Genomic DNA, 26511 nt, shown 5'->3' on the forward strand with positions numbered 1-26511 from the left:
AGTGCCGTGTTCTGGTCGGGGGCAGCACCCCACTCGCTCCAGGCTCTGTCCAGGAAGTTACCACAGGTACCAGGACATTCCAGGAATTTCACTTCTAGGTCCTCACACCCAGATCACCTGCCCACTGGGGCTCTCAGCTGGCCTGCTCACCTCCAACCTCACGCATGAACCCGATGGCCTGTGTGCTGTCTACACTGCAGCAGCCACGCCAACCATCCATCCAATCATCTGTCCACCCATCCAACTTACAATAAGGACACGACTGAACAAAGCAGAGGAAAGTCTCTGCTCTAGTGGAGCTGCCGCTCCAGTGGGAGAGAGACAGGAACCATGATTTTAAAAATAAGTAGAACATGAAACACCTGCTGGTGGTAAGTGCTTGGGAGAAAAATAAAACCAGGAAGGGCGATCAGGAATGTGTGGCAGGGTTGCAATTTAATAGGGTAGTCAGGGGAGGCATCAGTGAGAAGGCAACATCAGAGCAAAGGCCTGGAGGTGAAAGAGGGAGCCTTGAGAACATCCGGGGGAAGAGCGGTGCAGGCAGAGGGCCCAGGGGCAGCACCATGCTTGGCACGTTGGATGAACAGTGAGGAGGCCCGTGGCCATTACAACTTCTGTTTTTACCGAGAGCCATGGGGAACCATGGGAGGGTTGGGACGATCCGCCTGCCCAGAACAGGCCACCAGCGAGGGCAGGTGTGGGCTAATCCGCCTGGCAGAGTCCTCCTAAGAGGATGAGGGCCCTCATTTTCCTGGGACCAGACAGAATTAGCCTCGGGGACCCTGCCCTGCCCTGCCTGTCCAGCTCTGGAGGAGCCTGGAGGGCGAGAGGGCCCTGATCCAGCCCCCCAGGCAGTGTGGTCCTGGCACTGTGTGTGTCCTCCAGCTTCCTTCAATCTGGTGGGCACCAGTGGTGGTGGATGGAAAGGAGAATGATGAGTAGGCCCAGGTCCCTCAGCTCAAGTGACCGGCCAATGAAGATAACCCCTGTGACCCTGGCAGAAAGGAATGAGAAGTCCCTTCCTTCTGGCTGGGCTTGCTGAACTGGATAGGGGGTGTCAGCTAGAAGACCTGGAGCCACTCCTGCCCGAGGGAACTACCCACTGGAGTTAAAAGGACCCAGAGATGGAGAGCCACATAGCTGAATACTGAAGCACCTGGATCCAGCCGTGCCTGAAGTTACCCCGCACCCCTGGACATTTCAGTTCCTGAAGCTCACAAAGACTCTCTTCTGCTCCGGATGACTTGATTCAGGTGAGAGTCCAGTGCAACCCAGAGCGGCTTGGCTAGAAAACCCTCCCCCTCGAGGATGGAGGTTGGGGCCTCTTGGGCAACACTAGGAATTCCAGGAATGAGGGTGAGCAGCTCAGTGAGGCCGGGAGGGGAAGATGGACCTGCAGACGCCCAGCAATCATTGAGGGTGGAGGCTGGGCCATGGGACCACTGGGTCTGAAGTGCCCACCTCCCCACTGCCTCCCCCAAGTCCCTCCTGGCCCTGACATACGACAACACCCAGAGGCATCTGGAGCCTGCCAGCAATTGCCCCAAGAAGTCTTTATTGGCCCCCAGGGCCCTGATTCAGCTTCAATGCAGGGGCCACCCAGTAACCGCAGTGAGGGTGGTAGTCTCCTCTGTTCTGTTCTTGGAGAAGTCTGTTTTTCCAGAAAATAAAAAGTCCAGGGGGTGGGCTGGGGGAGGTATCCCCCCACCGACCCACCGCATCTCCTCCAGGTCACTGGAGAGTCAGGGTGCTCTGGTCCCTCTCCCGCTAGAACTTCTGATTCTTGCTCAGCCGGTTGTGGCGCCAGATGTTGTGTTTCCGCAGCAGCCGCCAGTACTCCCGGGTCTCAGGGTCCAGATCCTCCAGATTCTTGGGGGGACCCACGTTCATCTGGAACAGCCTGATGGGGAGTGGGCAGAGTCGGGGTTGCAGGGCAGCCCCCTTCCCCGCGGCTCCCCCACCCCAGACCCCCTGACCTCAGGGCAGTCCCTCCCCACCCTGAGGACATGGAACAAGGGGGTGCCAGGTTGTGGAACAAGGGAGCGCCCCTATCCCAAGGGTGCTGGGATCTGAGGTGGGCGCACGCCAAACCTTCTGCCTCCTGGCCTTTGTCCGTGCCGCCTGCCCACCTGTAAGGCTTCCCCACCCACTCGCTCAACCTTTCTAAACCTTCCCCAGCTTGAAGGATTGGCACGTGGCAACAGCTTCTGTATCCTGCCACTGCTCTCAGGGCCAAGAGCAAAATTCCCCCTGCAGCCCCCTGAAAGCTGGGCTCCATCAAGTTCCTGCCCTGTCTCCCCCTACTCTCCATCTTGCCTCCCGGGGTACACTAAGAAACCAGGTGCAGTTCTGCCTGGAGCCTTTGCACTGGCTGTTCCTGCCCACCTCTAAAGCTCTGTCCACCCACTCAGGCCGACTCACACACCACCTCCCCAGGGAAGCCCTCCCAGATCCTCAGATTTGGTTAGCCAGGCCCTCCTTACCCAGTCCTGGCACACTCACCACTCTGGGTACTCGGAATCCGGCTTCAGGACCACATCCTGGCCCTCCTTGTAGATGTTGACACCCATGGCATGCGTGGTGAGCCGGATGGGGTCTGTACACACCTCTGGGTCCTTCAGGGCCTCACCGACCACAGCGCCTTTGCCCCCCTTAATGACTACGGTGGGGGAGAATCATTTCAGCCCAGCTCCACCCTCGGGAGGCCAGCCGTCCCTTTCTGCCCTGGCTGGACCCTGTCTGCTGCATTCAAAATGATTTTAACCGGGACACGGATAGTGCATTAAATGACACTGATATTCAGAGTAACCAAGTCATTCCTCTTCAATCCCATTTTCATTCCTTCTGTTTATCTCACGAAAAAAGAGCCTCCGCTGGCTGCTCTGTGTCTTTAAAACCTCACGTCTGCCAAATCCCTCCCTTCAACAAAGGAGATCGGGCAAGGCTGTATCCAGAGAGAATTTAAATAACCTTGTTTTGGTTTTAATACTTAGATGGGCCCCAATTTCTGGTGATAACCTGCCAAAGGTGACTAATTTGGAAGCAGAAACGTCATAGGGACCCAAGTCCATGACCTACTCCTACCCCCACCCCGACATTAAAAAAAAAACAAACTTGGGCCTGCGCACTGAGCCCAATCGCGCCCTAGGTACCTCAAACTGCGCCTGCGCAAACAGCTTAGCCTCTACGCTTGCGCGCTGACTCTAGGACGTGCCTCCCCAACCAGCGCTTGCGCACTACCAACTCCCCAATGTCCCTACCATTCTCATCTTGGTCCCTCCTAACCCAGCTCACCCGGTCTCTTGGCATAATCTCGTACATGGAGTCTTACAGAAGCGGCGGGGTCCGGGAGCTCCCGAACCCGCCAGCCGGCCGAGCTCCACGTAGCACCTAAGAGGCGCCTGGCCGCCATGACGTATCCCGGCCGCCTGCACGTGCACGTTTCCGGAGGACGTCTGCGGCCGAGGGGTGCTTGGGAGTTGTAGGCTCCTAGAGATTTATGGGAAATGTATTATTCCGGCCGTAAGCATACGTTAATTGTGATTTCTTTAAACTTTTGTAGATATCCCCAGGTACTGCACGAGGCGACTTCCAAAGGATGTCCGACTTCTTGCCCTTCAGTTACTTATCACTTACTTTAAGTATCACAACTTATACATCCTTGATTCTAGTTAATGAGCAATTACTGAAAACCTAAAACTAATAAAAGTTAACACCATTATTAGGCTCATTATTTTCTAAATCTATTGCTAAATCTGTAACCAGCTCGATTTCGTTTAATTAGGAGGTAGGTGCTATTATTATACCCAGTTTACAACTGAGGAAGCCGGAAGTTTAGGGAGGTAAAGTTAAGCCAGGCGAGCCATTCGGCCGCCCTACTGAGTGCCACACCGGAGGTCTGTCTACAATATGGTCCCCGCGTCGCTTCCGGTGTCCCTGGAGTCGAAAGAGTCCGCCTTTCACGCTCCTTTAGTATTTTCCAGTCCTGTTTCTTCCCATCTGCCATCCCTTGGAATAATAAGCAAAGCCGTAGCAGTCAAGTAGTGGCTTTAAGCCGCACTTTGCAGTTCAGGAAACAGGCTCAGAAGCCAGCCCGAGCTTTCACTGTGCGTTAATGAAGGTTCCGGACTCGAACTCACGGTCCCAACATCTAACGCCCCCGCGCGGCCAGGCTGGCTGAGAGAACTACATTTCCCAGCAAGCCCCGCGGGCGTGCGCATGCCCAGTGGTCCAGGAGTGCTGCGCGGACAGATCTGCCAGCGCCCAGTCCGGGAATTGGCGAGCGGCGGCGACTGGCAGGACCGGACAAGCCAGGGAGCGGGGTTCTGGGGGCCGCGCGGGTTGAGGCCACCTCGGTTTGGGAAGTGAGTGTGCCGGCGGAGCAGAGCGAGGTCTGGGGCCAGCGCCTGAGGTCACGGGTCTGAAGTCTTGAGTCTGGGGTCCGCTAGAGGACTAGGGTCTTAACTCAGCTTTAGGCTCGAGTTGTGTCTTCAGGCTGGGTCTGAGTGGACCTCAGTCTGGGTTCTGAGTCTGGGGTCGATCTTGAGGGTGGCATTGGAGGTTTTGAGATGAGAGTCCGCTTTCTGGCATCTTGGAACTGTAGTATTAAGTCTGAAATTCTGGGTCTCAAGTCTTGGACTGAGGTCTTGAGTCCTGAGTCTCGGCGACCTACACCGGTCGGGTCTATATAGTCAGAGTATGTCTCCAGCCTCCACATCTCTGGGGAGGAAGACTTGGAAGAACCAGGGCTGGGGTGAACAGGGTCCACGGATGGGGAGAGGTCTGGAGCAATGGGTACAGGGGAATCCCCCGGGGTTTGGAGCCTGGGAAGCCACAGCCTTGCAGCTGCTCATTCTGCACCTCAGTTTCCTCGTCTGTAAAATGAGGATCATAGCAGAACCTTCCTTGTGGGGTATGATGGGGATTAAATTATGTGTTCTGTATGAATACATACCAGGTGAGAGCCGGGTACCAAATTGGAAGCCAGGAAATCTCATCTTTGATATTCTCTTTCAGATGCTGGCTTGAGCCCAGGGTCCAGGCATGGAATTCCTGACAACCTCCCAACCCCCTCCAGGACCTCCAGCCATGGACTTGGAGGAGCCCAGGGACACACTTTCACTCTCTCAGGACCTCACCCCTGATTGCCCGTGGGACCCGGCACCAGGAGGCCCCGGCAGCCTGAGTCAGATGGAACTTGACAGGCTAAATATTCAGGACCTGCTGCAACAGTTTGAAGCTCTGCCAGGTGATCTGGTGGGCCTGTCCCCAGACGGACCCCCGTGCCCCTTGCACATTGCCACTGGCCATGGCCTGGCCTCTCAGGACATCACCGATGCCCATGGGCTCTTGTCCGCCGAGGCTGGCCGGGAAGACTTGCTGAGCCTCTTGCAGCAAGACGAACGCCCTCCTTCCCAGTCAGGTCCCCAGGAACCTCCGGACCCTGCTCCTCGCCTGTTGCAGCCCCCTGATGACCCAGAGGGGGATATGGCCCCCCAGGAGTGGGCAGAAGGAGCCTCTGTCGAGCAGGACGAGGGCAGGAGCTCAAGCAGCTCCCCAGAACTCTGGCTGGAGACAGCACCTCTGGTCACTTCTGAAGAGCCACCTGCCAGTGCCCAGGTAGAGCCCGCCCCGCCCCCCCAGACCGCTCCACTGCTGGGAGCCAAACAGGAGGACTCAGGCCTACCCTTCTTCTGTCTTCTTCCAGAGCCCCGAGACCCTGGCTTCCTACCCTGCCCTCCAGGAGGGTGAGTGTCCCGCCCACCCTGGCCCCAGGGACTTCGGGGTTTCAGAACAGCCCGACTCAAGCTCCCAAAACCTGGCACAAAGTTTGCCAGTAACGAGTTGCTTCTAGAGAGACTCTGAGGTTGGGTTCGAGTAGATTCCAGACAACTGAAAGAAGAGAGACAGTCCTGAGAATGTTCTAGAATGAATAGGGAGCGTTAGGACAGACTTGGCAAATTGTAGCACTTGACTTGATTCTAGAGCAAGGGTTGGTAAATTACCATCCGTGGACTTTCTGGTATGTTTTGTGAGCTAAGACGGCTTCTGCATTTTTATTTTTTTTTTTTTAATTAATTTATTTTTTGCCATGCCGTGCAGCATGTGGGATCTTAGTTCCCCAACCAGGGATCGAACCCCTGCAGTGGAAGCGCGAGTCCTAACCACTGGACCACCAGGGAAGTCCCATGCATTTTTATTTTTATTTTATTTTATTATTATTTTTAAGTTTATTTTTGGTTGTGTTGGGTGTTCATTGCTGCTCATGGGCTTCCTCTAGTTGCGGTGAGCAGGGGCTGCTCTTCATTGCGGTGCGCGGGCTTCTCATTATGGTGGCTTCTCTTGTTGCAGAGCACGGGCTCTAGGCGCACAGGCTTTAGTAGTTGTGGCACGTGGGCTCAGTAGTTGTGGCTTGCGGGCTCTAGAGCACAGGCTCAGTAGTTGTGGTGCACGCGCTTAGTTGCTTCATGGCATGTGGGATCTTCCCAGACCAGGGCTCGAACCTGTGTCCCCTGTATTGCCAGGCAAATTCTTAACCACTGGGCCACCAGGGAAGCCCCCATGCATTTTTAAATGGTTGAAAAAACTTGAAAGAAGAACATTTCTTGACAGGTGAAAACGATAGGCAATTCAAATTTCAAATAAAGTTTTATAAATAAAGTTTTATCGGGACAGACTCATGCCCATTCATTAGCGTGTTGTCTGTGGCAGCTTTCATGTTACAACGGCCAGACTGAGTAGTTGCAATGGAGACCATCTGGCCCACAAAATAAAAAATATTTACTGTTTGGGCCTTTGCAGAAAAGTTTGCCAATCTGCTCTCAAGGCATGAGAAGTACCTGTTCTGGCCACCTGGAATGTTCTAGAACATTCTCCCCCACACTATCTGAGGCTCTAGGTCAAAGAACAAGTTCTGTGGTTGTGGGAAAGGAAGCTGGTTTGAACTTGTAGTTCCAAGAAGGTTCTAGAGTCATGGGTGGAGCTGTGATTCACCTAGAGCATTCCAGAGCCTAGCATTTTGCCTCTGGTTCTAGATTAAAGTGACCTCAGCTGATGAGGGTGTTCTGGAACGAGGAACAGAGCTGTCAGGTTCTACTTAGACTGGGGAGTTCTAAAACCATGGAGTGAATAGGATTTATCTCTGGTTCTAGACCTTTAGGAGCTGTACTAGAACTGGGCAGAACTGTCCAATTCAAGAAAGTTCTACAGCTATACAACAGAAATAGAATTTGAGCCACATGTCACTTGAAAGTTTTTAGTTATCCACATTAAAAAAGCAAACACTTAAAATTAACTTTAATAACATTTAAATTAAGCCCATATATTTAAAATGTTACTTCAACATATAATCAACAGTTTTTAATTTTACATTTTTTTTTACGAGAGCTTCTAAATCCGGTGTGTATTTTACACTTACAGCACATCTAAGTCCAGACCAGCCACATTTCAAGTGCACAATACCCACATGTGCCTGGTGGCTACCATATTGGATGGTGCAGTTCTAGAACCCAGAGCAGAGTTTTCTGTTGTTCTGGAATGCTTAGATCATGAAGGACAGTGGGCAGAACTGGCTAGCCTTTAAGTTCACGGGAATGTGGTTTCATTCCCTGTGGCCTGTGGTTCTCCAAAAAGCAATAGCTATTGATTAGAATATTCTAGAATCACTGGCACTGCTGTCTGGCTCTAGGTTGCTCAGGGAATTCTAGAGCCATGGGGGCAAAGCTTTTTGTGGTTCTGGGCTGGGTTGGGGGGATTCTAGAACCATGAGAAGAGTTGTTCTTTCTGGATTGTTCAGCTAATTCTTAGAATTGCCCAGTGCATCTGCATTTGTGAGTTATTGAGGGGATTCTAGAACCACAGGAGGAGCTTCCCAATGCTATATTGATCAAGACGTTCTGGAATCACGTAGTGGAAAAGTGTGATTCTGGAGCAGTGTTGGTTTCTAAAATCCCAGGCAGAATTCTGTGGTTTGAGACGTGTCAGGGAGTTCTAGAATCACAGATCAGGAACCACCTGGGTTTCTGGACAGTTTGAGAGTCTGAGGTATGTTGACAGTTGCCCCTCTCTACTCTGTCTGGGCAGTTCTATGACCACGGGGTAGAGTTGTCTGTGGTCCTGGGCCGATAGAGAATTCTAGAGCAGTGGGCAGAGCTGACTGGCTCTAGATTGATTGGGCTTCCAGAACCATCCAACAGAGTTGACTATGGTTCTATAATGTCAAGGGTTTTAGAAATAGGAGTGGGACTGTCTGGTTCTAGCCTGACTCCTGGAATTCTAGCCACACAGGGCGGTGCTGGGTGTGGGCATGAGAGCTGCTTCTGGCACTGGTTCTGGATACAGAGACTGCTCCTGAAACCACGTCCTCTGCCTGGGAGTCCTTGAGCTGTGGGCAGAGCCAGCTCTAGACTGACGGAGGGCTCCACATCCATGAGGGCTGAGCCACTAATCTGTGCCTCTGGCTGATGGGGTGGCTCTGGGACCGTGGGCAGACGTGTGTGGCTCCAAGTGCCAAGCCACGGGGCAGAACTCTCTGTGCTTCCAGACCATTCAGGGCTCTGGGCAGAGCCCACAGGGGTGGACAAGCCTGGCAGAGGTTCTAGGGGGCTGACCTGCTTCTGCTGTCACCCTCAGCGTCCGGCCCCTGTGACCACGAAGACCTCCTAGATGGTGTCATATTCGGGGCCAAGTACCTGGGCTCCACCCAGCTGGTGTCTGAGCGAAACCCGCCCCCCAGCACGCGCATGGCGCAGGCCCAGGAGGCCATGGACCGCGTCAAGGTGAAGCCAGGGGCCGGCAGGTGGGTGGGCGGGTAGGTGGGCTGCAGGCCGGGTCCCCCGAGGCCCTCTGAGCCTGGCGAGTCAGAGTCTTTGGGGGCCTCTACGTCCCACCCCGCCCCCCACAGGCCCCCGATGGGGAGACCCAGCCGATGACAGAGGTAGACCTCTTCGTCTCCACCAAGAGGGTCAAGGTTCTGATGGCTGACTCCCAGGTACGGGGCCCAGGCCTGGCCTCTGGGGCGTGGGCGCCTCCGCTGCCAAGCGAGGCCCCCGCAGCCCACCCAGCCTGGTTTCCCCACCCCCTCCAGGAGGCCCTGATGGACCACGCCCTGCAGACCATCTCCTACATCGCTGACATCGGCAGCGTCCTGGTGCTCATGGCCCGGCGGCGGCTGGCCCGGCGGCCGGCACCCCAGCCCCACAGCCGCCGGCTCTACAAGATGATCTGCCACGTTTTCCACTCAGAGGACGTGAGCAGCGGGCTCCGGGTGTCCTGAGGGCGAGGGGGAACTCACAGCGGCCCCTGCTCTCCACCAAAGCCCCACCTGGTCGCACTGTCACCCCAGCGTCCTTCCGTCCCCACCCTCCTGAAGGCCCTGAGCCATATATTCCAGGCCTTCCTGTAAGAGCCTGAGACTGGCAGCCGTCTCCCCAAACCCTCCCTGCCCCAGGCCTGTCTCCCTTCCCCTCCCCCTAGATGCTCGGCCAGCGGCTGGCAAGCCAGTCCCACTTGGGGGTGGATGGGCTGGTAGTAGGGATGTCAGTGGCTGGGGGGGACCTGAAGGAGGTGGGTGGGACCCCCAGAGAGGTGCCGCCCACCCCACAGGCCCAGCTCATCGCCCAGGCCATCGGCCAGGCCTTTGCCGTGGCCTACAGCCAGTTCCTGCGGGAAAGTGGGATCAACCCCAGCCAGGTGGGCTCCCAGCAGAGCCAGGGTGCCACGGGCCCCGGCCACCTCCACAACGGGGACCTCGACCACTTCTCCAATAGCGAGAACTGCAGGGAGGTGAGCAAGTGGGTCCCCCACCCCGGCCCACCAAGTGGCCCTGAAGCCCTCCCGCACCCCCCACCCACCTCCTCCTGCCTCCTCCAAGCAGCCCTCAAGTGCCACCTGTGACCCCCCAGGTGTGCATCGAGAAACGCCGGGGTGAGGGTCTGGGCGTAGCCCTGGTGGAGTCGGGCTGGGGTTCCTTGCTGCCCACGGCCGTCATCGCCAACCTGCTGCACGGGGGCCCTGCCGAGCGCTCAGGGGCCCTCAGCATTGGAGACCGCATCACCGCCATCAACGGGACCAGCCTGGTGGGGCTGCCCCTGGCCGCCTGCCAGGCTGCCGTCCGCGTGAGTCCTCCGGGGTGGCTGGGGCAGAGGGCCTGCGAGGGCCCCCCAGATGGCAGTCCCCCCCTCCCCACGCGGCCGGGAAAGTGAGCCGGAGGCCAGGTCTCTGTGTCTCAGTCCAGAAGGGGCAAGTAGAGCTTCAAGTCCTACCCGCACCCGTGCACTCTGGGAAACCGAGGCTCAGAGAGGGTAAGTCCAGGGACACCACTCTGGTGCGGGAGCAGGATTGGAACACAAGGCCTGTCCTGTGTGCCATGAGGCAGCAAGTGTATTCTTTTTTTTTTTTTTTTTTTTTTTTTTTTTCAATACACGGGCCTCTCACTGTTGTGGCCTCTCCCATTGCGGAGCACAGGCTCCGGACGCGCAGGCCCAGCGGCCATGGCTCACAGGCCCAGCCGCTCCACGGCATGTGGGATCTTCCCGGACCGGGGCACGAACCCGCGTCCCCTGCATCGGCAGGCAGACCCTCAACCACTGCGCCACCAGGGAAGCCCAGCAAGTGTATTCTTGAGTCTTGACCCTCGTTGCCCAGACGGGGAGACTGAGGTCCAGAGATGGGGAGGGGCCTGGCCAGGCCAGAAGGACAAGTCTGACTCGGTTCACGCAGTGTGTTACTGAGTGCTTGTAACCCTGCCTTGTGGGCACTGCTAGAACCTTGCTTTTGACCATGAGGAAACTGAGGCCCAGGGAGGTGAGAGGTGGCACAGCTCTGACTCCAAGGCCACCCAGCTCTGGCCTGCATTCTTAACCACTTCTCAAGGGGTCTTGTAGAATCTATAGGTTCCATTTTATGAGTGGGTAAACAGGCCCAGGAGGGGCTGAAGCCCAACAGGAAGTTTGGCAGCCCCACCGGAGGCCCAGCCAGGCCAACAGCCCCCATCCTGTACAGGAGGTGAAGTCTCAGACGCTGGTGACCCTCAGCATCGTCCACTGCCCGCCGGTCACCACGGCCATCATCCGCCGGCCCCACGTCCGCGAGCAGCTGGGCTTCTGCGTGGAGGACGGCATAGTGAGTCCCCAGCCCGCGGACCCGGTGGGGGGTGGGCGGCCCCAGGCGTGGCCCCCTGGGCAGCGTGGCCCTTCCTGTCCCCGCAGATCTGCAGCCTCCTCCGGGGTGGCATTGCCGAGCGCGGGGGCGTCCGCGTGGGGCACCGCATCATTGAGATCAACGGGCAGAGTGTGGTGGCCACGCCCCACGCCCGCATCATTGAGCTGCTCACGGAGGCCCACATTGAGGTGCGCTGCGCGTGGTGGTGGGGTGGTGGGCGGGGCCTGAGTGGGAGGAGGCCGCCTCCAGCTGCCGCCTCCTCTCCGCCCCCAGGTCCACATCAAGACGATGCCTGCTGCCACCTACCGCCTGCTCACAGGCCAGGAGCAGCCGGTGTACCTGTGACCGGCCACCTTCCCCCCACCACTGTGCCTTAGCCCCCGCCGGCCCTGGAACTCCGTCCGCGGACCCTCCTCGGCTGGCCAGGGCCCCAAAAGTTTCTTGGTTCTATATTATTTTCTTATGTAAAAAATTAAAAGCTTATTGAATGGGCAAAGTCTCAGATCTGGGTCTGTGGGGTTGAGGAAGGAAAGACAGCACCCTACTCTGGCCCCTTGTCCCTGGAAGTCACTAGAAGCCAGTGCTGTGAAAATACTCCATTTATTAAAGACCGGGCAGAGGGAGGCAGGTTCCCAGGTTCTGTGTGGGAAGCTGAGTCTCAGCTCCAGGGAGAAAAAGGGAGGACAGGCCAGCTGGCCACCTGGGAGGGGTCACAGGTCAGTGGCCGGTCCCCAGTCATAGCCATCTTCGTCAGAGGACTCCACATCTCGGGCTCGTGTAAACTTTTTCCTCAGAGCATCCCGCTCATATGTCCTGGGGATCAGAAAATAGAACAGAGGCTGTGGGTGGGGAGGGTGTGGACTTACCTACCATTATCTGAGTTGACTCTGGGCTAGGCACAGTGGGTTGCAGTCAGAGATGAGCAAGACTTGACAAACTTCTACACATCCTTCAAAGCCCGCTCCAAATTCTCCTCTTTCAGGGACCCCTCCCAATCCTCCCAGGAAGAGGATTCCTACTCCCATGGCGCTGACTATATGGGGCTTGGAGTAGCTCTGTCTGGCTCTGTCTCACTCAGTAGGCTCCCAACACCACGAAGGCATAGCTTGGTTCTAGGTCTCTTCTCCACCCCACACCCTGAGTCCCAGGGGGAGGGTTGAGGTCCCCCAATGTGGAGTACAGGGGCTCTTACCGCATGCTGTCCTGTTGCCGTTGACCCTGTGAGTGGCGGCCATCCACCTAGCAGAGGGAGAAAGGAGGTTAACGCTTATCCCCCAAATATGATAAACTGGGATGAGTAACCACTCCATCCCACCGCCCCACCTTTGCCCCCGACAGTGCTACCCACAGGCTTTCTCCTTGCCCCCACAGAAGTCTGGAGCTCATCCCCAATTTTAAATGAGAAAACAGCCTGGGACAGAGGAAGGCCTTGGCTGTGATCTCCCAGCCTGTCAGCAAAGGGGGAGTAGGGTTTCCCATCTGTGACTTTCCTCAGAGGGCTGTTGTCAGGAGTTCATAAATGAATTCGTATATGTCAAGTGCTTAGAGGAGAGCCTGCCCCATAATCAGGATGCCATGGACAGTTGAGCAGGTCGGGTACTGCACAACCCCACGGAGCACCATTCTACCAGAGACATCATAGACTCGTACATTTTTACATTTCCCTAGAGAGGGTCTGGAGGAATTTGTGAAATTCACAGAAAGGCACCTTGGAGGTTGAGGCAGCCGCACAGAGAATAAGTGCTAAGTCAATATTTGTTATTGTTAAACACCCGACTCCCATGGGCCGGGACTTGGACTAAGTGTATTCTGTTTAAACAACAAGCTTGTGGGAATTCCCTGGCAGTCCAGTGGTTAGGACTCAGAGCTTCCACTTCAGGGGGCCCAGGTTCGATCCCTGGTCAGGGAACTAAGATCCCACAAGCTGCATGGCCAAAAAACAAAACAACAACAACAAAATAACAAGTTTGTGACATCAAGACTTTACCATCAATCCCTGTATCTCAGATAAGCAAACTCATGCAGAAGTTAAATATTTGCTTTAAGTGACTCAGTGGTTCAAGTACCCTAGATCCAGGTCCAAGCTACTGATCTGGTCAGGGAAGTATCTGTTCCTCGACATCCTGGCAGAAAACAGGCTCCCTAGGTGTCTCAGCCCCATCCCGAGACCCTTGCTGGGGCCAGCCTGGTGCTCTGCTCACCTGGGTCCCCTGGTGACCCGAGGATCTCCCGTGATCTTGCAGGATCTGAGGCTCATCCTCCAGCACGGGCTCCGAGGACCGGGCCAGGGCTGGCGCCGGGGGCCCCTCGTCCACGTCCATGTGGGGCCCACCCTCGCCATCCGTGTAGCCCTCGCCATCCGTGTAGACACCACCCTCACCGTCTGTCTCATAGTCGCTGTTGAGCCGGCTGTCGCAGCTCAGATCCGCGGAGCTGTCAGCCAGGCTGCGGTAAGGGAGGTCCAGGTTGTCCTCTGAGGAACTGTCCAGCTGCAGGTGCACATGGCCTGGCTGAGCCAAGCCCCGGCCCTCCCTGATCTTAGAGAAAAGCCCGGACCCGGGACACCACCTTCCAAACTCCAGTCCTCAACCTCAAATTGAGCCTTAATCCTTGACCCCAAGGTGAGTTCTGACCATTGACCTTGGTCCAGACTGAGATCCCAAATCTGAGCTGAGCCCCAACCCTGACTCCAGCGTCAGGAGAAGACCCCAATCCCATCTCACCCCAGGAACCAGGTCCAGATCCTAGCCTCAGGTCAAATCTGGGCCTTGGCCATGGCCCCTAACCCAGCCCTAACTGTGACTGTTCCCAAACCCTCACAGGTACCTGGTCCTCGGCCGTCCAGATGGGCCGCGTCTGCTGCTCGCGGATGATAGCCTTGAGCTCTTGGTACCAGGAGTCGCTTGTGCCCTGCAGGGGGATGGTGGCTGCGGGTGGTGGGGAGGGGTATCAGCATGGCTGGGAGACTCAGGCCAGGACCCACCGCCCACCCCAGACCCTGAGCTCCCGCCCCACCTGTGAAGAGGTGGTCACTGTGCTTCCTCAGCTTCTGGGCCTGAGCGTAGAGGCGGCGGGAGCTGCGGCGAGAGGCGGGGGCCAGCCACTGGCGCAGTGCCTTGAGGGCTGTCCGGCTCTCGGGGACACAGAAGACCACGATTGGGTAGTACTGCACGTAGTTAAGGCGCTCAATGGCTGAGGGTGTAACGTCCAGGAGTGCGTGTTTGTCCTGGGCTGGGCCAAAGTTGGGGGCCGTGGGGGAGGGAGACAGACAGTGGAGGGAGAAACACCCAGAGACAGAGCATCAGAGACAGGTGAAGAATCAGAGAGACAGAGATGAAGAGTCTGAGGTCAGAGTGGACCCCAGCCTCTCATACCTGCAGGCCAGCATGTTGGGGTGGGGCTTGGTGATAGCCCAGGCCACAGTGTCTTGAGCACCAGAGCCCCAGTTTGAGTCTCTGCCTCTTCCCAGGACTTGCTGCTGTGTGACTCTGGGCAGGCTCTGTCTCCCTCAAGTCCCCCACATCACAAAGCCTCCAAGAGGGGGAAAACCACACTTGCGGGGTGTGGGGCCAGAACAGGTTGGAGACCTGGGCCTCGGTTTCCCCATCCGTGAAATGGGACCCACAGCAGAGCCTTGCTTACTTTCTCTGCAATCACCCGCACGGTGTCCAGTTTGATGATCTTGGAGGGGCTGTCGGTCCTTGACATGCTCTCTGTGGAGGGGAGAGGCGACTGGCAGCTTTGGGAGGGCAGTCCACTGGCCCTTCAAGTTCATGTCTCCCTGCCCCTCCCCTGCTCAAGAACCCACCACGGCTCCCCATGGCCCTTGAGAGAAATCCTAACGCCAGCAGCAGCAGCAGCAGCTCCTGCTGGCCCCGCCTCTGACACCACACTGGGTCCCCTCCTGACCACGACCCTCACCTCCTCCTCCTGAACAGGAGTGGCTGTTACTGGCAGATGGGGAAACTGAGCCAGGGACATACGGTCACCGGCTCAGAGTCACTGAGCCAACGACTGGCATGATGGGGAGACGGATGCATAGTCTGTGCTCCACACACTCACTTTCCCAGGCTCGGTCCCGACTCTGGGCCTTTGCTTGGGCTGTGACCCGAAAGAAGCTACTCTCCCATCCCCTATGTGTCCTCTAGGACATGAGATGGAGTACTGCTTCCTCTAGGAAGCCCTCCTAGATAGTATGGCAGCTGAGGGAGAAGGCACGCTGGGGCCTAAAAGGAGGGGGACGCATACTTGCCTTTTTTCTCTTTGCTGTGGTAAAATGTGTGTAACATAACATGTACCATCTTAACCATTTTTAAGCGCACAGATCAGTGGCATTAAGTACATTCACACTGTTTGGCAACCGTCCCCACCATCATCTCCAGAACTTTCTCATCTTCCCAAACTGAAACTCTGTCCCCGTGAAACACTGACTCCCCATCCCCCTCCCCCAGCCCCTGGCCCCCACCATCGACTTCCTGTCTCTGTGGATGTGACCCCTCTAGGGACCTCCTGTGAGTGGAATCAGAGTGTTTGTCTTTTTGTATCTGACTTATTTCACTGAGCATCATGTCTTCCGTGTTCATCCATGTTGTAGTGTCAGAATTTCCTTCCTTTCTTAAGGCTGAATAATACTCCGCGGTGTGTATGGAGCACGTTTTATTTATCCATTACCTGTCGATGGACACTTGGGTTGTGTCCATCTTTTGGCTGCCGTGAATCATGATGAATCTTCATGTACAAGTACCTGTTCAAGTTGCAGCTTTCAGTTCTTTCCACACGTCACAAAAAAAATGTTTTAACTTCTTTTTAACCATTTAAAATATATCAATACCATTCTTGGGCTTCCCTGCTGGCGCAGTGGTTAAGAATCTGCCTGCCAATGCAGGGGACACGGGTTTGAGCCCTGGTCCAGGAAGATCCCACATGCCATGGAGCAACTAAGCCTGTGCGCCACAACTGCTGAGCCCGTGTGCCACAACTACTGAAGCCCGTGCGCCTAGAGCCCATGCTCCACAACAAGAGAAGCCACTGGACTGAGAAGCCCATGCACCTCAACAAAGAGTAGCCCCCACTCACCGCAACTAGAGAAAAGCCCACGCGCAGCAACGAAGACCCAACTCAGCCAAAAATAAATAAATAAATAAATAAAAGAGCCACACCTATTTCAAAAATAAAATAAAATAAAAAAGTATATCAATGCCATTCTTTTTTTTTAAATTTATTTATTGTTGGCTGCCATTGGGTCTTCGTTGTGGCACACGGGCTTTCTCTAGTTGTGGTGGGGGGGGCTACTCTCCATTGCGGTGCATGTGCTTCTCTCATTGTGGTGGCTTCTCTTGTTGTGGAGCACGGGCTCTAGGCACATGGGCTCAGTAGTTGTGGCACACGGGCTTAGTTGCTCCGCGTCATGTGGGACTTCCCGGACCAGGGATCAAACCCGTGTCCCCTGCATTGGCAGGTGGATTCTTAACCACTGCACCACCAGGGAAGTCTCTGAATACCATTCTTAATTAGCAGGCTGAATAAAGACAGCCATATTTGGCCCAGGAGCTGTAATTTGTTGATTCCCTACTCTAGCTTAATTGTTCCTGCAGTTGTTCATTTTTGGTCTCCTCAGGAGACCCTGTGTATTCGTTCGATGCTGTGTCTATAGCTCAACAGACAAATTTCTTGAACAGACAGACAAATGGCAATTGTCCAATTGGCTCCATTGGCAATGGCTGCTTGGTGAACTGTGTTAAGAAGGATTCTGAGGCTCTATCCAGGTAAAGGGTGGCAAGATTGTTTGAGGATTTCTGGCCCAGGGGTTGGAGGGGCTGCTGGCGGCTGATCTGCCTCATGTTTGGCATGGTTGTTCTTACTCTTTCCCCCAAACAGCATCATTAGCAGCCCCCTTATCAAGCTGCCTCAACCTGGGAAAGGGTTATGAAATGATTCACCAGTGAGGTTGCTATGGGACCTGGTTTCTCACCTGCAATTTCAAACTCATCAGGCATCTCAGCAGTCAACTTCTGCATAGCAATGTCAGCCACAGGTCCCAGGATCACCACCGGGCGCTTGAAACTGGCTGCAGGGCAGAGAATCAATGACAAGAATCAGGATCCCATGCGGGGCAAAGGCTGCTAGCTTCTTGTGCAACTGCCTCTCCACTTTCTCCATAGTAGATCTAGCCAGGCCCATAGCTGCCCAGCTAAAGACTACAACTCCCAGCCTCCCTTGAAGCTAAGGATGGCCATGTGACTACATCCCGGCCAATGGGATGCAAGCAGAATGATGTGTGAAATCTGGGTTGTATCCTTCAAGGGAAGGTGTGAGACCTCTTGGCCTTCTTATCCTGGGACTGTTACTTGAAAAGGAAACTTCTTGTTTATACAGTTTGGGGTCTGTCAGAGCAGCTGAACCCAGCTAACTCAGTGATTGGCAACCACCATTACAACCCTCAGGCCACATCTGATCCACTGCCTGTTTTTGTAAATAAAGTTTTATTGGCACAAAGCCACATCCAGCATGTCCCCTCTCTCCTGCCTTCCTGCAGAGTTGAGTCATTTGGACAGAAACCATCTGGCCTGTAAAGCCTAAAATACTGTCTCGCCCTTTGCAGGAAGAGCTTGTTTGACCCCTGGCCTCACCAATACTCCCTTTTACCAGTGAGGAAGTGGGTGCAGAAGGCATCTTGGCCGGAGAAAAGCGAGTAAGCAGACCACTCTTTACAACTGACCCTTCTCTCTTTTTCTCCTCTCCTTCTCTCTTGCTCTTAAAAACTTGATATGTTCAGATTTCTAAACTTTCGTTGGCTGGGGGTAGAAATTAAGTACGTAGCCTTTTTTTTTTTTTTTTTTTTTTTGCGGTACGTGGGCCTCTCACTGTTGTGGCCTCTCCCGTTGCGGAGCACAGGCTCCGGATGCGCAGGTTCAGCAGCCATGGCTCACGGGCCCAGCCGCTCCGCGGCACGTGGGATCCTCCCGGACCGGGGCACGAACCCGTGTCCCCTGCATCGGCAGGCGGACTCTCAACCACTGCGCCACCAGGGAAGCCCAGTAAGTAGCCTTTTATGTTTGAGTCTTTTTCGTCTGGACGATGGACCAGCAGCTGGAAAGCAGCTCAGCCCTTTCCCGTCCTGGCTCACCTGCTATTCCCACCCTCCTGCCATTTTCTTTAAAAAGCCTCAGCACCTGGTTTTAATCCCTCTGCCCTGAGGCTGTGGGCAAGAGCTTAATCTCTTCCCTTCCTGAAATCTGAATGAGGTGTATTTTTACCCCTGGTTCTCGGGTAGGGAAAGGATCTATGTGCTGGTTTTGTGCGTGTGTATTTTCATCCTAAAGTAACCAAAAGGGGGTATTTTGGGTGGAAGGAGAGAGGTGAGGATTGTGGCTTCTGAACACTCTTACTTGAGGGCCCCTCCCACCCTGGCCCACCTTCTCGCAGCACCACGCGTTCATATGGCGGGTAATGACCCTGTCTGGTCAGAGCCGACAGATCCTCACGGCTCCGATGGGTGGTCTTCTTGGCTCCCCGACGAAGACCCCTCAGCCGCCAGAACTCGGCCCGTGTGTTGGAGCCCGCCGAGGCTCCAGGCCCGACCCCCACGGCCCTCTGGGCAGCCTCCAGACTGGCCAGCTGCTCTGCCCTGGAGAGAAGAGAGGAGATGAGTGAGCACCGGGGTCCGGGGTCCAGGATCACAGCCCCAAAGATGTCCAAGGCCGAATCCCGGGACCTGTGAATATGTCACCTCTCACGGCAAAGGGGACTTTGCAGGTGGGGTTAAGGCCCCTGAGATGGGGATGACCCTGGATTCCCCGGGGGTCCTAGTGTCATCACAGGGTTCTTATAAGAGGGAGGCGGGAGGGTCAGAGGCAGAGAGAGACGGGAGATGCTGCGCTGCTGGCTGTGAGGATGCAGGAGGGGCCGCGAGCCAGGGTAGAAGCTGGAAAAGGCGGAACCGATGCTGCCCTGGAGCCTCTGGAGGAACCAGCCCTGCCCACGCCTGCATTTAGCCCCATCAGACTCATCTCTGACCCTAGAACATGAGAGGATAAAAGTGTGTTGTTCAAAGCCCCTAGGTTTGTGGTAATTTGTTACAGCACCTGCAGGAAACTCATACAAGCGCTGACTGGTCAGCCCTGAGCCTTCTGCATGGCTCCCCAGAGGGAATCACCAAGGATGCTAAGTAGTGATGCTGTGCCCTGTCCCAGTGGGCGGTCCGCACCTGCTCTGGCTGGGGATGATGCCCCGCTCTTTTTCCCGGAGGTCACGCCCCATGCGCACCGCCAGCCAGTGGCCTCCGCGGGCGTGGCTCTGCCCAGGGCCGGGGTACAGCGTGTCCAGCACGTGGAAGACATCTCCGCGGGTGAAGCCCAGGCCAGACGGTGGGCTGGGCTCCATCTCAAAGTGCATGCGGATGTAGAAGGAGTCGCCCACGCCAGACTGCACCATCTTCCGGAAGACTGTGGACAGGGAGGCTTCCTGAGCTAACAGGGCCACAGCCCAGACCCGACCCCTCCCCAGGGCCTGGCCGTGGATCCCAGCTCCACTCTCACATACACACACGCTCTCACACACTCACGCACATACACTCACACACACTCACTGTCCTGCTTCCTCTGCGTCACCAGTTCCACCTCCTCGCCCGGGGGCAGCTCCAGCAGGAACTGCACAGCCTCCTCCCGGGTCAGGTTCTGGAATGGAGTATCATTCACCTGCCGGGAAGTGGGTGCAGGGGTGGGACAAGGGCACAAGATCCCAGCTCTTCCTCCAGACAAAGCCCTCCACCCAACTCCTTCCAGAGCTGCTGTCAAGAGCCCCAGAGATTGGGGGACGGCTTTCCGAAAGGGGCACTGCCCCGAAAGGGGCACTTTCCGAAAGGGGCACACACACACACACACACACACACACACACACACACACACACGTGAAGGTCTGGCCCAGAAACCAGGATACAGGGAATGCAATCGGTACAGGCATAACCGAGGCTCTGTGGGTTGTCAACATCGAGACATGGGAATGAGGGGTCACTGCTGTGACAGGACCAGGACACTGGTGAGAATTTTGTGATACTTGAAAGAGTCAAGACAGACATGCGGTCATGACAGGGACACAATATACAGACCCGGACAGCAGGTCACAGACACTGATTATCATGGAGGTAAAGACACACCACGAAGGCGCGACCTGGATAAGGCCACGACCCAGACACGGGAGACTGGAGGTGGCACAGAAAGGGCCTGTGGATGGACGCAGGGATCAAGGGTGCGGCCCAGGCAACATGGTCAGGACACGGTCAACTCAGTGACACAAACAAGGAGACTTGACATCGATAACGAGGCAGTGACCTGGGAAAGGTCGTGAGCTGGACATCGAGGTCATGACACTGACAACAAGGATGTGACATGCACAAGGTCATGACCCAATCATCAAGGTCATGCCCCAGGCTGGGAAGCCCTTAAAATGTTTGAATGTCTCTAGGGGTCTTGCCAGTCCCCAGGGGGTCCCCGGGGGAGGACACGCAAGCAGTAACAGACTCGGGTACCACCCAGCAGGCCCACCACCAGCCTCCCCCGCTCACCTGCAGAATCTCATCTCCCTCCTGGATGCCCTGCCCATCTGCCGGGCTGCCCGCCTGCACCCCGGACACGAAGATGCCCACGTCATTGCCTCCGGCCAGCCGCAGCCCAATATTTGCGCCCTTGAGGAAGCGGACCACCCGCGAGGCGGGGCTGTACCTGAGCAGTGAGGCAGAGACAGTCGGCATCAGGCCGAGGATGGGAGAGCCCCACCCCCATGCTGGTGCGAGAAGGCAGGTGATGGGAAGCAGGAGGCAGCCCGGGTGTGCGGGTTCTCAGCTGGGGGCCTCTGTCCTGGAGCGCATACCCGTGGTCCTCCACGCTGTGACCGCTAGGCACGCTGTGCATATCACAGCTCCTTCGCCGCGGGGAGTCTGAAAGGGAACAGCCAGTTTTTTCCCCGAGCACAGACTGATCCAGCCACCAAACCTTTGCTGGGGGGTGTCCCTGCCTCTTGGAGTGCAGCCCCCAGCCCCCCGCTTCTTCCCAGGGAACTGTCCCTGGCCTCTTAGGTCTGTGCCCACCTTCCCCACTCTGCTCGGTAGAGCCTCATTGGCTGCGATCAGAAAAATCAGAGGGGTGCTCAGAGTCACCACCCTCTGCTCACCTGGTTCTGACGCCGTCCTAGAATCCACTGAACCTTCCTGCCGAAGCTGGGGGCTCTCCCTGGTGGGGAACAGATTTGGGGTGAGGTGGGGGTGGGGGGATGTTGAGCAGCAATTTTTAGAAGAATTTTAATTTATCGGCACTCGGGTTCTAATCCTGGTCCTGCCCCTCTGCAGCTGTGTGACCTCCGGCCCTCTGCTTCCCCTCTCTGAGCCCGAGTTTCCTCCTCCGAGCCCTGGGATGGCTGAGTCGAGTCAAGGCCTCAAAATGAGGTGAGCCTGTGACAGTCATGTTTACTGTTTTAATATTAGTGAAAAGTTATAGAAGGTGCTCTTGACACAATGTCTGTGTCCCCCCAAATTCATATGCTTAAGTCCTAACCCCCAGTGGGATGGTCTTAGGAGGCGGGCCTTTGGAAGTGACCAGGTTTACATGAGGTCATGAGGGTGGGGCCCCCATGACGGGATTAGTGTCCTTATAAAAGACACCAGAGATCACTCTCTCCACCGTGGGAACACACAGCAGGAAGGAGGCCGTCCATGGGCCAGGAAGAAGCCTTCACTAGGAACCGGCCATGCCAGCACCCTGGCCATGGACTTCCGGCCTCCTGCCTATGGTGTTTTGTTAACAGCCTGAGCAGACTAACACAGAGTTAAAGCACAGGACGGAAAGAAAGTTCCCTGAAAAATCAACCCACTGTTAGCACAGAAGAGTTACTTTCCAGATCTTTCAGATGCTTTCAAAGAAACGGTGAGGAAATATAGACTTCTGAAAGAAAATCAAGATCAGGCCATATGTTAGCATTTCCGACATACAGCCTATGAACCCCCAGTGCTGAGTGACTGGGGGTGGGGAAAGACACTTGAGAATGATGTACCCCCAGCCCAGGTCTTACGGGGCAGGTTCAAAGAGTACAGGGTCTGCATCGGAGAAACACATCAAGCTACTTGGAGCTGTCTGTCCACAGATCCTTCTGTGTGCCCATGGAATCCCCGGGAAGATCACACAAGAGTCCCCCAAACCATTTGAGATGCTGCCCCGTGTCATTCTGCAATCCGGTTCATTCACCGTACACAATGCCAAGAGCATTTTCCCAAGACCTTTTCAATATACTCTCGGAGACATCCTGTTTCATGGCTGTCTAATATTCCCAAGAAAGGATTATATTATAGCAATTGTAATAAAGAGCATTCACTACGGGCCAAGCACACACACACCATCTCCTTGTGTCACTGCTAGTTAGTGCCCTAATTAGTGGTGAAGTTAAGATCTGGGGCCTTGGCGTGGGCCCTCCTCTGGCCTCTAAAATGGACCGCAATGACCCCCACCTCCTGGTTCTCCTGCCAACAGCCATGCAAGGGAGCTTAGAAGGGGATCATCCACTCCCAAAAGCCCACAGCCCTAGACCACGTCTTGACTGTAACCTCATGAGACCATGAACCAGAACCACCCAGCTAAGCCGTCCCCAATTCCTGACTCTCAGCAACAGTGAGGTAATACATGTTTACCATTATCTCAAGCGGCCAGGTTTGGGGGTCATTTGTTATGCGGCTGTAGATAACAGATACAACCCCCTACTTCACAGGGGACTGCAGGCTTAAATGAGGTGCCCGTTACCTAATCCCCAAGTGTTGTGCAGTCATGTTTTTTAAGGCGTTGAATTGTGTACCCTCAAAATTCACCTGTTGTAGTCCTAACCCCCAGGATCTCAGAATGGGACCTCATTTGGGAACAGGGTCATCACGATGTGATTAGTGAACTTGAGGTCATACTGGGGTGGGGGCGGTGGCTAATCCAGTCTGACTGGTGTCCTTATAAAAAGGGGACATCTGGACACAGAGACACATACATGGGGGAAGATGACATGAAGACACACAGCGGGGAGACGGCCACCTGGAAGCCAAGGAATGCTGGAGGCTACCAGAAGCTAGGAGAAAGGCCTGGAACAGATTTCCCCCTAAGAGCCCTGAGAGACAGTGTGGCCCTGACACCGTGACTTGAGTCTCCAGTCTCCAGGGCTTTGAGACCATAAATTTCTGTGGTTCTAAGCCGACCAGTTTGTGGCACTTGGTTACTGCAGCCCCAGGAGACTAACAAAGTAACTGCCACTCTGTCCCTTTTATAAACATCATCATAACGAATAAGCATCCTCTAATCCCTGCACACAGCTGTGGCTATTTCACTCCCAAGAGAACTCTCTAAAAGCCTTGCTCAGTGACAGGGCTTATGCATTTTGAAGTCTTCTAGGCCTTGTAAAATTCTGTTATCCCTTCTGCTTAAGTCCGTCCATATCTGGTTCTCCCAGGACCGAGAACCCTGAGCCACAATAAGGAGGCAAGAAGGACTGTGTGTGGAAGGAGAGGCCTCTTCCAGGCAGGCTGCCATGACTGCACCCTCAAGGCTACCCCATGTTGGAAAAGACAGGCCCATGTTCCCATCCCACTTGGCCATTCTAGCCGATGAGGTTACATACATGGGGGAGCTGGTTCGGCTGGCGTCCGGATTCCGCTGCCCATGCTGGGGTGGCGGTGGTACATGGGATGGTGGCGCCTGAGACAGTTCTGACCCGAGGTCTGAGATGTCTGCGGGGGAAAGCGTGTCTCAGCCACGGGCACGCCTTCCAGGCTGCCATTTCACAGAGGGGCACATCAGGCCCCTCTAAGCAAAGGGGCCCAGATCAGAGTCAGGCTCAGCTGAGGGCCTCCAGCCCTAACTTGCTGTGTGGCCTTGGGCAAGTTTCTGTCCCTCTCTGAGCCTCTCAGGGCCAGGCTTCCCAACTCCTGCTTGGTCCTGCCTGGCACAGCCTGCCTCCCTGGTCCTCCATTTGAACCTCCCAGGGCTGGCCTCTTGGCCCCTCACCCTCCAGAAGGGAGCTGTCGCTGTCGCTGACGGCCGGAGGGATATTCACCAGGAACTGGCCCCGGTCCCTGAGCACCAGCAGAGTCAGTTTCCCTTCCGACTTCTCGATCAGTTGCCGTGTGTCACTCAGTGACAGATTCTCACTGGACACCCCGTTGATCTAAAAGGGATCAGGAAGGAGGAAGCAAGTTCGTGAGAGATAGGGGATACTAGAAACAGATACCTTGGTGAGGGGGACTAGAAACACACAACCCTCAGGGGTTACTAAAAACAGACATTCTCAACAGAAAATGATAGAACTGCATTCCTGCCGTGAGAGGAGACTATGCCAATAACTGACCTCCAGAAGAATTCTAGAAACAGACAATTTTCTAAGAGGGGTGGGGGGGGCGCTAGGGAAAAATTAAAAATGGATTGACTCTCATTTCCCCAGAGGGGGAAATTTCTCAGGAGACACTGGGAACAGATATTAGAAACAACTCTAATTGCGGGAGAGGGAGTAAATATGTAGATACTAGAAACAGACAATCTCTGGGAGGTACTGGAAACAGACATCTAGAAGTTGATTAGAAACATACAATTCCTAGGAGAAATTTAGTGTCATCTCCGCTCACCAGGAATCCATTGCTAACATTTTCTCTTGGGAATGTCTGTTTTCAGTAACCCTTCTAGCCCCCCAGCCCCACCTCCAAGCTCTGTTTCAAGTGTCAGCCCCAAACTACTAGAAACAGACAATTCTTCAGGGTCACTAGAAACAGATAACTCTGAGGAAGCTCTAGAAACAATCAACCAGAAATGATTTGTATATCAAACACTAGGAATCACTAGAAACAGATTTTCAGGGGAGGAGTCTAGAAGGAAACCAAGCTCTTAAGGCAGAGCTGCTCCTCAAAGCCTGGTCTCTGGACCATTAGCATCCAGGCACCTAAGGCAGGCCCATGAATCAGTGCTGTAGCCAGCACGTCATGTGATTCTGGGGATACTAGAAACAGACAACCCAAAGGGGGTGCTAGAAACCGACATTTGGCAATGGATTTGCAGCAGATGGGGGGAAGGGGGGAAAATCCTGCGTAGCCATCTCCAACCTTTGTGAAACAGGCCACAATGCAGGAGGCAAGTGGTTCAGAACCAGCTTTGCTGACTGTGCCATATGCCTCGGTAACAGTTACCCTCTGGCCCCGGTCTCCCTGCCCCCTGACAGGAAGAAGGGGCTCACCTGTAGGATGAGGTCTCCTTCCTGGAGCCTGCTGTTCTGGGCAGCCAGGCCCGATTCTGTGATGTGCTTGATGAAGATCTGACTGCCCAGTTTGACCCCGAAATCTGTGCGTGGAAGAGGAGGGAAACTGAGGCAGGGCCTGGGTTCTGGGCTGCCAGGGGCTCTCAGACCTCAGCCTTCTCGCCTGCCCTCAACCATCCCACCTTCCAGGCTGCTGTCGTGCAGGGAGGCAGCAGGCTTCAGCCTGCTGCCCCTTTCCAGCGGGCACTCTCCCCCTGAAAGGTGCCTGTCGGCGGGTGACAAAGCAGACCCGGTCCCCTGTAGTTGGGGGAGGTGGAACACACAAGCACCCGGTGATGCTGAGCGCTGGGAAGAGAGAAAGCTGGGGGACTTCCCTGGTGGTGCAGTGGTTAAGAATCCACCTGCCAATGCAGGGGACACAAGTTCTAACCCTGGTCCGGGAAGATCCCACATGCTGCGGGGCAACTAAGCCCGTGTGCCACAACTACTGAGCCTGCGCTCTAGAGCCCGCGAGCCACAACTCCTGAAGCCCACGCACCTAGAGCCTGTGCTCTGCAACAAGAGAAGCCACTGCAATGAGAAGCCCGTGCACCACACTGAAGAGTAGCCCCTGCTCGCCTCAACTAGAGAAAGCCCACGCGCAGCAACGAAGACCCAACGCAGCCAAAAAGAAATACATTTTTTAAATAAATAAATAATTAATTAAAAAAATTAAAAGTATTAAAAGAAAAAAAGAGAGAGAGCATAAGCCAGGAGGTGGGGAGAGTGGCCACGGAGGGGCAGTTTGGGGACAGGTGTTGGGGGATGGCCTCTCTCAGGGGGTGACGTCTGAGCTGGGTCTTGGATGAAGCAAGGGAGCAAACCCTTGCAGGAGTCTTGGGAAGGTCATTTCAGGTGGTGGGAACAGCCCGTGCAAAGGCCCTGGGGCAGGGATTCTGATATCATTGCGCAGCAGTCAGCGGCAGGCACCTGAGAAGGAGCAGAGCCCAGGTTGCCCCTTCCCAACACCCTGATGACATCACCAAAGCGGCTTAGGGTTAACAACCCCAATACTCAGTGACATCACGATGAGCGTTTTCAGGATTATTA

At 55.2% G+C, this 26511-nt stretch overlaps 3 protein-coding genes across 6 annotated transcripts in view; 1 reads left to right on the forward strand and 2 right to left on the reverse strand.

Moving 5' to 3' along the window:
• Positions 1-416: 416 nt before the first annotated feature.
• On the reverse strand, positions 417-3452 carry MRPL54 (mitochondrial ribosomal protein L54). Its single transcript, XM_032629140.1, has 3 exons — positions 3295-3452; positions 2503-2659; positions 417-1900 (listed from the first exon to the last, which is right to left on the reverse strand). The coding sequence occupies exons 1-3, from the start codon at positions 3410-3412 to the stop codon at positions 1768-1770; spliced, it is 408 nt and encodes a 135-aa protein (XP_032485031.1). The 5' UTR covers positions 3413-3452; the 3' UTR covers positions 417-1767.
• Positions 3453-4230: 778 nt separating this feature from the next.
• APBA3 (amyloid beta precursor protein binding family A member 3) lies at positions 4231-11656 on the forward strand. 3 transcript variants are annotated; one of them, XM_032628505.1, is made up of 11 exons: positions 4231-4364; positions 5017-5619; positions 5708-5747; positions 8632-8777; positions 8903-8989; positions 9086-9247; positions 9604-9783; positions 9903-10115; positions 11002-11121; positions 11208-11348; positions 11434-11656. In XM_032628505.1, exons 2-11 carry the CDS (start codon positions 5044-5046, stop codon positions 11503-11505), a joined length of 1737 nt encoding a protein of 578 aa, XP_032484396.1. In that variant the 5' UTR covers positions 4231-4364; positions 5017-5043; the 3' UTR covers positions 11506-11656. The 3 variants fall into 3 exon arrangements, 2 of the variants coding, with proteins under 2 accessions (XP_032484396.1, XP_032484397.1); XM_032628506.1 differs by having other exon boundaries at positions 4262-4391; XR_004349387.1 differs by lacking the exons at positions 11208-11348; positions 11434-11656 and having other exon boundaries at positions 9903-10301.
• An 85-nt stretch (positions 11657-11741) lies between these two features.
• Positions 11742-26511, reverse strand: part of TJP3 (tight junction protein 3) — a 29675-nt gene continuing 14905 nt past the window's right edge. Inside the window, exons 6-21 of one of the 2 annotated variants that reach the window (XM_032625753.1) lie at positions 25402-25505; positions 24186-24345; positions 23800-23908; positions 21328-21386; positions 21028-21094; positions 20723-20879; positions 19748-19856; positions 19367-19604; positions 18576-18787; positions 17132-17227; positions 14803-14873; positions 14176-14386; positions 13987-14087; positions 13362-13649; positions 12353-12399; positions 11742-11973 (exon numbers count right to left, since the gene is read on the reverse strand). In XM_032625753.1, coding sequence (XP_032481644.1) covers positions 11871-11973; positions 12353-12399; positions 13362-13649; positions 13987-14087; positions 14176-14386; positions 14803-14873; positions 17132-17227; positions 18576-18787; positions 19367-19604; positions 19748-19856; positions 20723-20879; positions 21028-21094; positions 21328-21386; positions 23800-23908; positions 24186-24345; positions 25402-25505 — 2132 coding nt within the window. In that variant the 3' untranslated portion in view covers positions 11742-11870. The remainder of the gene's footprint in view (positions 11974-12352; positions 12400-13361; positions 13650-13986; positions 14088-14175; positions 14387-14802; positions 14874-17131; positions 17228-18575; positions 18788-19366; positions 19605-19747; positions 19857-20722; positions 20880-21027; positions 21095-21327; positions 21387-23799; positions 23909-24185; positions 24346-25401; positions 25506-26511) is intronic. The other variant, XM_032625751.1, reaches the window with a different exon arrangement.

Source organism: Phocoena sinus, chromosome 3, assembly GCF_008692025.1.
Source record: "Phocoena sinus isolate mPhoSin1 chromosome 3, mPhoSin1.pri, whole genome shotgun sequence".
In the NCBI taxonomy this organism is placed as follows: domain Eukaryota; kingdom Metazoa; phylum Chordata; class Mammalia; order Artiodactyla; family Phocoenidae; genus Phocoena; species Phocoena sinus.